The sequence below is a fragment of the Dermacentor albipictus genome, chromosome 2 (assembly GCF_038994185.2).
Source record: "Dermacentor albipictus isolate Rhodes 1998 colony chromosome 2, USDA_Dalb.pri_finalv2, whole genome shotgun sequence".
Lineage (NCBI taxonomy): Eukaryota > Metazoa > Arthropoda > Arachnida > Ixodida > Ixodidae > Dermacentor > Dermacentor albipictus.
The window spans coordinates 113,995,057-114,007,278 of record NC_091822.1 but is presented as its reverse complement, the minus strand read 5'-3'; the positions used below and the strand labels follow the sequence as shown (position 1 = coordinate 114,007,278).

Genomic DNA, 12,222 nt, shown 5'->3' with positions numbered 1-12,222 from the left:
ATTACTGCCCGCTGATCCCTCTTGCAGTACTCGCGCTTGCCGCACAGTACGCATTTATTTGCGTATCATAAAAATTTTCGCCTGCCAGTGTAACATTATCGAGTCCTTTTGGCACGTATGTGACATCATTCTAGCAACTATTGTTTGCTGAGGATTCGTTTCACCGGCCTTCTTACGCTTCTTTCGTGCGCAGCCGCGACTTCCGGCCAGGCACCCACGGCAAGCTAAGCAAGAAAAACGGGTGACTCCTAGGCGTCGGTACCACCCTCCTCATGTGGTAATTTACTTTCGCTGCCCTGGCTCGGCCTGATCGAAACCCTCTGCCCTTGAGCGTGCACCTTGCCGCTTAGACAAGAAGAAAAACCGCTCAATGTAGGAAATGCTATTTGTTTTGAAAGCAAAAAAAGTTGCTCCCTGTAAACAAGAAGAGCATTTTATTGGGCCATTCGAGCAGTGCTGCGGATCACCACTCGATTCTTCCGTCGGCGTTTACATTAACTTCACTTGAAGCGCTCGTCCTGTTGTCTACTCTGTCTTTGTCCCTGCTATTTTGCGCTAGTCTTTAGAATAATGATGACACACCAACTAGCCCAGCTTTCTGCATTGACCACTTGAAGAGATTGGAATAAAAACATACTGGAATAGTTTTACGTTATAGGGCCCAGCTTACGCGAATTCACTCGCAACTTCAGAAGCACCAATTCACTCGAAATTTGACTTAACATATATATTATTCCTATTATTAAAATTGGGCGAATATCAATATGTTGAATACAAATCGAATACAAATCGAATACGAGTAACACCTATCGGATATTGAATCCAATATCGAATAGTCAGTATCATGGGGTGTCACATTCAGTATGGTGAGTTACCATGCCTGCACTGACTAGTTAAAAAAGGAAGCTAACAATAAGGAACAACGGATCAGTTTCAAACTCCAGATGAAAATTGTCCTCAAAGCAACTGTGCAAATAACGGCTCAGCAACTTTACAGATTGGTTGTATACGATCTATTTAAGGAATAATAGCTGCTGTTTGACTAGCTTTCAGAAAATGCTTAATAAATGGCTGCCTAAAAAACATCCAGTGTGTTAAAAGATTGTTGCTCAAGGACTTATGTGCTACGGATACATGTAAAAACCCAGAAATCAAAGTTTGTAGCATAAAAGATAAAATGCCTACATTACGAGTCTTCTAAAAACACTAAAGGAGACACAATGTGCGAAATTCACAAGTACTCATGCGGGCTTCCGCTGCCAAATTGAAACCAAAGCTTGCATTACCCATATTGGTTATGCCTTACTTCGACAAATGTGGGCTCCGAAAAACATGCGGAGATAACACCACTCGTAAATTCTCCATGACACGGGAAGGCCTTCCCAAATGGCCAGATATTAGCAAGTAGTCGTCGAAATTCCAGCTGCATATTGCCGCAGGCACATGAGATCGTTCCTCAGTGGAGGTGCTAGACATGGTTTAGTCTCGAAGTGAACGTTTCCTTACCTACGACCCTATTCGCTAAGGATGCTTGAGGTACCTCCAAACGGGTAAAAGTTCCAGAGTAATCGCTGGTTCCCGCGCATCTTCCAGAATGTTCTATGCCATTCGCGTCGCGCATGCATGCAGCCAGGTTACACAAAGTTTGGTGATACCCGACATTGGATAGAACCATCGATAACATCCAAGAAATTTCCGATACACCAAAGCGCTTCCTGTACTTTTGGTTGACATCTGTTAGACGATGAAACGTGGTCACGCGATAAACAAGTACACATGTCAATATGCCGTGCTCCGGCTCACTAATTATTCGTCGCCCGTCAGTGCTTGTCTAACGAAACTTATATTCTGCCATCTTTGGGATGCCTGCTGGATTTTGAGGCACTTTACTGGAGCTGCATGTCGCGATTGTGGTCATGCTAGCTGGTGTATTTCGGATATTTGCCGTGGTGGCTATGGCTGTTTGGTTGATCTCTTGGTTGTAATTTCGCGTACTCGTGAAATTATACAAATAATAATGCAACATTTTTTTTATTCAGTTGACAAAATTACCCACCTTTTGACTTATGCAATTCCTTTTGCACAAGCAAGTTACTTCGCTACAGGCAATTTATACAAGCAATAGCCCCTCTTAAGCGGTGAACTATTGTGGCTTGTCTATAAATGTGTCAAACTTGCCCAACTTTCTTCCAGGGCTTTCGACACTCCACTGGAAATAAGATGGGGGGTAGGATGATGCTTTGTGCATTTTCTTCTGCATAGTCGTAATCAGACAGTAGGTAAAGATCTATTTATTGTGCCATCATTAATGCTGCATCTTCGGATAAAAGGTATTGCATCACAAACTTGAAGTATATGCACAATTTTCATGCACTTCAGATAATTTTATTTCCCTGATTCTCGGCTAGCTTCAACGATAGCAAAAGAAGGCAGATTTTCGAGGCCGAAGTCCGCGCCCCAATAACTCTAGCACATGGTGGCAGCCCGAAGGGAGAGCCGTTGTCCCGTGAACAATCTATTTTTTGAAACGCCACTTCATTACATTACTCTTTACTCTCATTAAGTAAACAGTACTCTTTAAGCCCTCAGTTGCACACAGAGTCGCCAACAGCCAGCCAATACATGAGGGTTACCACTATTACAAACAGTAGCGATGCCGTGTCCGTCTGTGGGGATGGACACGGCATCGCTCAAAACAATGACACAGTCTACAACAATCAGAGATAGGTTCACTGAAGGACACATGTCACCTCACTTTTCCCTACGGTTGACACCGAGTCTTGGTCTTGACATCAGTCCCTGTAATTTGCAGTACAAGAAACTGGGGGAAAGGTGGCCCTTCAAAAGCCAAGAAAACTCGGACGCTACGTGAAGCTGCACGCCAGGTCGCTTGAATTGCCCGAACGCAGTAATCGTCAGCCGATGGCGACCGTACAAAAAAAGCACCCATTGGGCGCAGCCAAGTAAGTGGTCACAAAAATATTCGCGTTTTCTAAAGGCTTTCCCAAAAAGCGTGCGGATGCCGAACAGCGGTACTGAAACCGGACGGCCATGCATTCGCTTGCCTCACTTAAGTGAATACTGTGCTCCGTCCGGCAACAAGGCTCTAAACAAGTGACAGCTGTATCAAAGGTACACATTTCGCAGATATGTGTCTGGGCTGGAACAGCCTAATTATTGAGAAGGAAAATTACAATAGAAACTTATTTTAAAGCACCTCACGTTTCGAACCTTACTGGCTCCGTCTTCAGGAATGAGATGGCGTTAGGCGTAGCAATGTTTATATGCGTTTTTGGCGCTCCGACTGGCCCGCAGACTCTTTTCGAGACCTTGTCAGTAAACGGCGGGAGTGTTCCTGACGAAATATTGATATAACCCGGCGTCTTTTGGAGGTGCCAGGTTTCTAAAAGTAGCCGCCGCTGGTGGTTGCTTTTTATCTCCAAGACGACAGAGCCGTGAGGGTTAATCAGGTTATCAAAAAGCTCGCAAAGTGTTGCCACAGTACTACGTTTTCTGTTTACGTGATGAAAGACATTCTTGTACTGAATATTTTTTTTTCCGTGAAGTATTTAGTCTCGCCAATATACGACGTGTGGCATTCGGTGCATGCCATTTTGCACACAATGTTCGACGCCTTTTCGACAGGAACGCGGTCTTCTAGAGGACGGAGGAAGATACTGACCGCAGACGGAGCCTTGTGAGTGACGTCAACACCTGCCCCCTCGCAGCATATGACTAATGTAACACTGACCCCTCTAAGGTAAAGTAAAAAGATACAGCGCCGTTGCCGGAGTGGTCCGGCAGTCGCCCTCTTCCGTTCATTGTCATTCCGTCGGCGTAGTGCGCAGTGAATAAGTGCCTTTGCATAGCCGGTCCTCCAATGGTCACGGAATACTATGTTCTTTTCTTCCTTCTATAGGGGCGGGCAAGTGTAAATTCTTTCTACTCTCTTGTCGAGGCTTCGGAATAGAGAAAGCTTGTACCAGGTGGGGTGATTAAAATTAAACTGAAAATATCGTTATGTATGTGTCGGTTTTCTGAATGTGTAAGAGGACCATGTTCAGTTAGTCTCTTTTCACGAGGACATTTACGAAAGAGAGAGAATGAGAATTTCTGCCTTCAAGTGTAAACTGTGTAGCCGGCTCTATGGAGTTAAAGTGCGAGTAAAGTTGCCCACCTCGGATGACTTCACCACGCAAAAAATGTGTCCCCAATCCACGCTGGGAAGGAGGTTGGACTGCGAAGCTGTAACCGACAACTAGAACGAGTACCCACCGCAATGTAGCTTAAAATTACTCACATAAAGCGTGATATAATTCTCATGCTTGAAATAATTCACATTGACTCTTCCCAGCAACTGTGCCTTAGACAAATATAATCTTTCCCGGAAGATGGTTGTGGCGAACGCCACACATTGTCACACATTGTGAGTAGCTTGATCAAGCAGATATGCAGGGTCTTGAAAATGTAATGAAAAGCTAGTCTATTAAAAAGATTATTCTAGTTACGGTAAATGTGCTTGCGCTGGGGTTTTGCGTGCTCTGACGAAAAAATTTTCGCGAAAAGCCAGATTCGCCAGACAAGTAAATGACAAGCACTTCCTAATTTTCACGTTACTGTGACTGGCGTATATTGAAACTTGAAACTTTATTACAATCGTATTTCAAGACAGCTTCATATCGTCCAATTTTCCTGAAGCACTTCTGTTCCGAGGTATTTCTCATCAGTTTTGACTCTCATTCAGCCAACTTAGCATTAAGGGGCTTGGATCTTGATACAACATTAAGCCGTTGTTGTTGCGTAGACTGCCGTGTATGCACATCGTTTTCAAGCTTGACGCAACTGATAACAGCTGCGCTCTTGCTATAGATTAGCAAGAACGAGAAATGGCAGACTTTTCCGCTTTCCCCTCAAATTCTAGTTACGTCACCACTTGACGTGGCACCGAGATGTATGCGCTTGAATGCGCAATTACCTGTCAGAGAGGTAAGGTTGATTATGGCTCAATCGGAACATAAAGATTCCCGTCAAATCAAACAAAAGATCTTCATCAAAATTTAAAATCTGGGGTTTCCTTTGCCAAAGCCACGACATAATTAGAAAGCCTTTACTTCTGCGGACTTCGGATTATTTTGACCACCTGCGGTTCTTTACCGCGCAGCCAACGCATGACCGATGTTTTCGCATATCGTCGAAAACGTAATGTGGCCGCCTCGGCCACATTACGTTTGGGGCGCCACACAAAGGCCACTACGGCACCATGGCGGGCGAAGTGAACTTCTTTTCAAATGCGATAGTGTTGATTTTTATTATACACATAAATCACAACAGTGCAAACAAAAAGGTAATGAGGAGCTTTTGTTCTATATACATTAATTAACTCTAATTTTTCGCAAAACATGTGTCCGGAAAATTTATATACCACCTGTGCAGGCCAGTTTCGCGTAAGCAGAATCGCGTTTTTATTACAATTACGGTCACTGTAAATTTTAATTATACCCTGCAACCAGCAGACAAAAAAAAATAGACGCTCTTCGACAGGCAGCCTCTTTCTGAGCACCACATTGTGCTAACGCCGCTAGCACATTATGATAGCATTCCTCGAGTGATGCACAGAATTTGGTTTTGGGTTGTCCATGTGATAGAGCGCTGAAAGTCATGTAACGAGTTCTCGAGTAGGATTTACCGATTGCATTTTTTTTCAGTAACGCGCGAGCAGGACACGTACTCATTTAAATTCAAGACTACAAAACTTAAAACACCGATACACATTATTGAACCCAGCAGACGCATTCTTTCACTTTCCTCAAGAGCAATGACGCTTGCGGGGCCACGCACGCTTGCACCATACAAGTCTCTCCCGTAAGACGACCGGCCATATCCCAGCCCTCTCACGCCATCGCCCTGTTAAACGCCTACTGCCGCACTCCGCCCTTCCCAGTGGGCTTGTTGCATCATCGCCTTTGCCTACAGGGGGCAAAATATATGTACATATATTTATAGCCCAGCCTCGGCTGGACAGGGGCAAGTGCTCCAAAAGCGGGGCATTAGAAGGAAGCAGAGCTAGAATTAAAGAACTAAAAAGAAAAAAAAAGAAAAAAATTACAAAGGTGTGCCTGCAGGTGTCGCTTTTTTTGCATTCTCTCCCTCATTGATTCAGTATCCTTTCCCCGTCGCTTTCACACTTATGGTGTCGCATATATAAGGGAGTCGGAGACTGGGCAACTTCAGCAGTCCTTGGGTAGCCAACGGTACCACTGCCACAGCCATGGTAAGCGCACTGTGCATCGAGTGTCTAACCTAGGGCGGGTCGAACGTGTTTAAAGGGACACTACAGGAAAGTACTAACTCGAGCTAGATCGACAGAGCATTCGCATAGAAGTATATCATCGTTTTTTTTATGCCAATACATCAATTTTCGCCTAGGAAATTGCCGTCGAAGCTACCGCTGCTGCTTCTCGACTTGAACCGCCCGCGCCAAAGCGGAGGACTTGACGTAATCTACCACCCTCTATATCGCTTATATATGTTTCCTAGACTATTTATTTAGCTCTGTATTCGAAGGGCACTGCTTCGAGAGTATGGGTGTTCAGCGTGTGTGAGTCCCTCTTTGTGCGACTGCTTGGGTTCAGGTTGCCACTTACGGTCACTTTAGCCTCCACTTCAGAATCTGAGCATAACTGTGAGAAACCACATGTTGATCCCGACATGTCCTATGTCATCACGCGTCATCGAACCGCATGCAAAACAATAAAACAAGAGATACTATTTGCCCATGTTAGCCCGCCAAACAATTTCCACGTGTCCGGCCGTATCTCGAAAAGATATTTCAGTGTCGTGAAGCGCTATAGACGCATCACTGACCCACCCTCCCACTTTTCATTTATTTGGTGAGCCTCTACAACTTCTCTTGTTGTTCGATCTTTGTGCCTATAGAGGACCCTAGTATTATCAAACTTCGGTGCGCATTTACCTTTGGAGTTGCAGACGCTTACGTGCATTGCATGATGGGTGTGTGCAATCCCTTTTGTGGAATTGGAATGTCATTTCAACCTGGCGTTAAATGTCGGCCAGTTTCACCCACATATGTTTTTCCACAAGAGTAAGGCATAGAATGCGACACTGAAGTTGCGCATGAAACGAAATTGTTTACATGATTAAGACTGCAAACAGACCTTTGTTTGCATCTGTAGTGCGGCTACTCGATCTTTCACTACGCCTGTGCACTGCTCAACAAATGGTGGCGAGCTTATTCTTCGCAGAGTAAAGGACTCTCACGCCATAGCGTGACCCTAACTTTTCCATCCAATGCAACAGGCAGTGAGCGTAGGGGATGGTGGCCAATATTTCTTATCAGTCCCGCTAGCTTCGTGTGGGCCCTTTTTCCCACCCTGCTTCTATAATCCTTCGAGCAATTCTTTCCAAGGCGCTGATATGACTGCTTGACTCTTATTGTTCCTTAGAGCCTGTCCCAGTAGTTCGCGCTCTGAATTTAGCCATACTTCCAAATAAAGTCGTAGATATTTAACTTTTTATTAAAGAAGACCGCGTTCATCGAAGCAAAGACCATAAACGCGTAGAAACCATGCGTTTTATAAACTACACTAACCATGTAAAATTGACCTTAGTGGTGTTAAGAATCGCGAGCTGCAATGCAAGATTGCCACCCAGTTACGACTGGGGAAAGCAAGATACCGGGAGCTTCACCGCCAACTTCTAGCCACAGCGTGACTAAATCGCCGTTGCGACGCAATGAGTTCGGCGGGCGAACTATTGTGTCCAAACTCCCCAGCACGGGCCTGATCTGCTACGCGTGCGCGAACTGCCGCGGGAAAGCCGTTTTTTGTTGCTTCCCACGCGCCGACCGGGACGCAGGACAACGAGCTACCCAGAATGGCTGCGAGCTACCCGGAACGGCTCCCCTCTGACGCCGGTTCCGGACATTCACCCGTGGGTGCCTTTGTGTGTGTAAACTGTCCTGCGGGGTGGCGGCGAGTTTACAATGAGTAAACGAACGTTCGCGTCACCTTGTATCGCGGGAGGACCGAGTGTTTAAAAACTGCAGTGGTGCGAATGCTCCAGACACTTTTCTAAAGCAGTCATGTTGGACTGACACACTTTTCTCAAGCAGTCATGTTGGACTAACACTCTTTTTCTTAAGCAGTCATGTTAGACTGATGCACTTTTCTCAAGCAGTCATGTTAGACTGATATAAATAATGTAAATAAACCCATAACCCTCGTTCTCGATGAGAAGCAGTTCCTCCCTTCATCAACGTCCTCAACGTGGATAAGTTTGACGACGGCATGGGCCAGCTACCTTCCAATTCATGCCGGACTCCAATCTTGACAACGGACCACGAGCGATGGGATTGAGCCCCCAATCCTGACAGTGGGCACTCCATAGCAAAGCTGCACTTCGGACTTAGTTTACACAATTTGAGAGATTTTGACAGACTTCTTCACACCAAAAGCTTCTTTCACTTGTGGCTTGGTATGGATCTCCCAGCAGTTCAACCCTTAAATTATGAGAGGACTGCTCCCTAGGTCTAAATATCCACCACTTATCGTGAAAAACAGGAAACCATAACAAGGCCAACGCCTAGTTCACATGAGAGTTTAGCACACTTTCCTTGTGTGAGTCAACTCAAATGGTCCATTAGAACTTCGTGTGCATCCAAGGCATCACCCGTAATTCCTAAATATTTCAGCTCAACAAGGAAATGGCGTTTACATAAGAAAAATGTGTCAGACCCGTCAAATTGTCACCACGGAATTCAAATGTACTTATTCTTATATATTCTAAATTATTTTTACAGTTCCGTGTTTGCGTCGTCCTTGCCCTGGCCTCCAGCGCCCTTGCTGGAATCTTTCACGGTAGTGGCTACAGCCTCGGCGGTGGTGTCGGCCTCGGTAGTGGTGTTGGCCTCACCAGCTATGGTCTTAGTCACGGAATTGGCTACTCCGGCCTCACCGGCTTCGGTGTCGGCCACGGCCTTGCCTACGGACCAGCCGCCAGCTACGCCGTAGCTGCTCCAGCTGTAGCTCGCACCGTCTCCACTTACCATGCTGCTCCAGCTGTGACCGCTGTTCACGCTGCTCCAGCTGTCGCTACCTACGCTGCTGCCCCAGTAGCGACCGTGGCCGCTGCTCCTGCCGTGTCCCGCGTGACGACCTACCAGTCCGCTCCAGTTGTGGCCGCTGCCCCAGCAGTTTCTACCACTTACCACGCTGCTCCAGCAGTCACTACCTACGCCGCTGCTCCAGCCGTGTCCCGCGTCACCACCTACCAGTCTGCTCCAGCGGTCGCTACCTACGCTGCTCCAGCTGTCTCCCGCGTGACCTACCAGGCCGCCCCAGCTGTGACTAAGGTTTACCAGAGCGCCCCAGTCGTCGCTGCTGCCCCAGCTGTGTCCCGCGTTACAACCTACCAGTCTGCTCCAGCTGTCACGACCTACCAGTCTGCCCCAGCTGTCGCTACCTACGCTGCTCCAGCTGTCTCCCGCGTGACCTACCAGGCCGCCCCAGCTGTGTCCCGCGTTACCACCTACCAATCTGCTCCAGCTGCCACCACCTACCAGTCTGCCCCAGCTGTCGCTACCTACGCTGCTCCAGCTGTCTCCCGCGTGACCTACCAGGCCGCCCCAGCTGTGTCCCGCGTTACAACCTACCAGTCTGCTCCAGCTGTCACGACCTACCAGTCTGCCCCAGCTGTCGCTACCTACGCTGCTCCAGCTGTCTCCCGCGTGACCTACCAGGCTGCCCCCGCTGTGACTAAGGTTTACCAGAGCGCCCCAGTCGTCGCTGCCGCCCCAGCTGTGTCCCACGTCACGACCTACCAGTCTGCACCAGCTGTCGCTACCTACGCTGCTCCAGCTGTCTCCCGCGTGACCTACCAGGCCGCCCCAGCTGTGACTAAGGTTTACCAGAGCGCCCCAGTGGTCGCTGCTGCCCCAGCCGTGTCCCACATCACCTACCAGTCTGCCCCAGCTGTCACCAAGGTCTTCCAGTCGGCCCCAGCTGTTGCCACCGTCGCTGCCGCTCCAGCTGTGTCCCACGTGAGCTACGCCGCTGCCCCAGTCGCCAGCTACGCCGCTGCCCCAGCTGTCGCTACCGTTCACGCCGCCCCCGCTGTTGCCACCACCACCGTCCACCACGCCCCTGCTGTGGCCACTGTCTCCCATGCTGCCCCAGCCTTCGCTGCCTACCAGGCGGCCCCAGTCTATGGCTACGGTGTTGGAAGCCTCGGCTACGGCGCTGGCCACTACGGCCTCGGCCACGGCTTTGGTGTCTACGGCCTGAACTACGGCTACGGCCTTGGCACTCCCTTCGACTACAACACCCTCCTCCGCAGGAAGAAGTGTAAGTTCAATATAGAATACGCTGAAATTTTTAAGTTCACACATCGTTCCGATACTAATGTGTCACGTGTACTATTTTCTCCTTGCAGAAATCATTCTTTCAATGAGACGACATGGTGCGCTGAAGAGGAAAAGAATAATTTGTTGAGCTTAAGCTCAGTTGTGCATACTGTTAAATAATGTTGCAAAATAAATGTTTCCTGTTGTAAAAAAAATCTCGTTGAACTCATTGTGATTACTATCCGCTTGGAATACTGAACGATTAGATTCTGGGCGCTGCACCGAGATGTTTACGATGCATTTGGCTTCGCTATTCAAACTATGACCTTTCGCCATTCCTTTCGAGGCGAGTGCGCTTGGTGAAGAATGTAATTCGCAGTATAACGGCGCGCTAGCTTCGTTTATATGCTAACCCGCACCATCGCTGACATGGACACGAAGCATTGCAATTACTACGCTCAGCTATTTCATGTTTAATACTTGCCTAGGAATGCTTGCACGAACTGTTAATAAGGACAATCAGTACTTGAATAACGTATTATTGAACATTCTATGAAAGGCTTGAACTTCGTACCTAGGATACAGGAACCGGTAGCTCGCACCTGTACAATGCTGTCCCTAGCACGGAGGCGGTATGTAAACAACTGGTACAATATCTCGATGAAAATACAGATGGAACCGGAGGTATGTATGTCTGTTCTGACTAAAACCTCTCACTCGTTAACAGACATATTTCGTAGTGGACACGTTTTTTACACAGCGTTCAAGTGTGTTACTTGCCTGTACGCGGACGATTAGTCTAGTGTCTAGCAGAAAGTGCAGAATTTGTTTCTATTTATCCGGGGCGCCGTTACCGCACTACCAACGCTAAATTATCTGCTACTCATGAAACAAGCTACAGAGGGATGAAAAATACACAGATGACGGACACTAGACAAGTGCTGTCGGTGTATCCGTTATTTAGCGTTCTATTCCTAATAGCCATGCAGCACTCACTCGACCAACAAGAAGTATTCCAACAATGAACGGAGGCATCCGGCATGTTTCGCTCTGGTGACAACAGATGGAATTGTCGTTCCGTTCACACATTTTGTACGCTTTGAGCTAGGCAACGAAATAGACGACGTATATTCTGCTTTAGTGTGACCGAGACAAGCCTTAGTGCACCCAAATTTGGCGATAAAATGCATTCCACACAAGCCGCTTTTAACAGCGAAGTTGTCTATTGCTACCCTATGGAAAAATCTTGGCAATGTACAGAAAAGCCGTGCGGCAAAGCAAGGCTATCTCGCGAATATGCTTTATATTAGCTCTCAAATCCAATGTAGTTATCTTGTTAAAAATTAGGCCAGTATCATTTACATTTCATAAATATGTAGTTCACAGAAAAGTTCTCAGTATTGTAGAATTACCTTCGGCTGTCAATAAATTCGCTTCCAGGGGAGGCATACGGATGACCCCCCTGTTTCCCGCTAGAATAAAACACTAGTCCTTCCGAATTTCATTCACCTAATTAAGTAGGAAGTGTGCTCAATCGCAAATTACAAGCAAATATGTTTTGTTTCGTGCACTTCTTTGCATTGCGCCATAGTCAAAGCAGATCGTCGCTCGCTTCGAGGCTCGGTTTAACGGCCACCTGCGTCTAAACGGCGCTCCGTCGCAGCTGTGTCGACAACACCTGCGTCTTCATAGCGGCGCCTTTAAAGCCCTACGGTGATATATCTGTGTATGTATGAAGCAGTGTATAATGCAGCGCGCAACTGATAGTTCTTTCTATTTCGCATAAATGACATATACCTTACTATATGCACACTAATCTTACTTCTTTTTGTTTAGTTTGACAACGAGAGAACGAGTAGTTG

At 47.1% G+C, this 12,222-nt stretch overlaps 1 protein-coding gene across 1 annotated transcript; it reads left to right on the top strand.

The window, feature by feature from the left end:
- Window positions 1–6,159: 6,159 nt before the first annotated feature.
- On the top strand, window positions 6,160–10,575 carry LOC135910965 (ice-structuring glycoprotein-like). Its single transcript, XM_065443038.1, has 3 exons — window positions 6,160–6,271; window positions 8,819–10,361; window positions 10,450–10,575. Coding segments are annotated over exons 1-3 (1,548 nt in total). The 5' UTR covers window positions 6,160–6,268; the 3' UTR covers window positions 10,452–10,575.
- The last annotated feature ends 1,647 nt before the right edge of the window (window positions 10,576–12,222 follow it).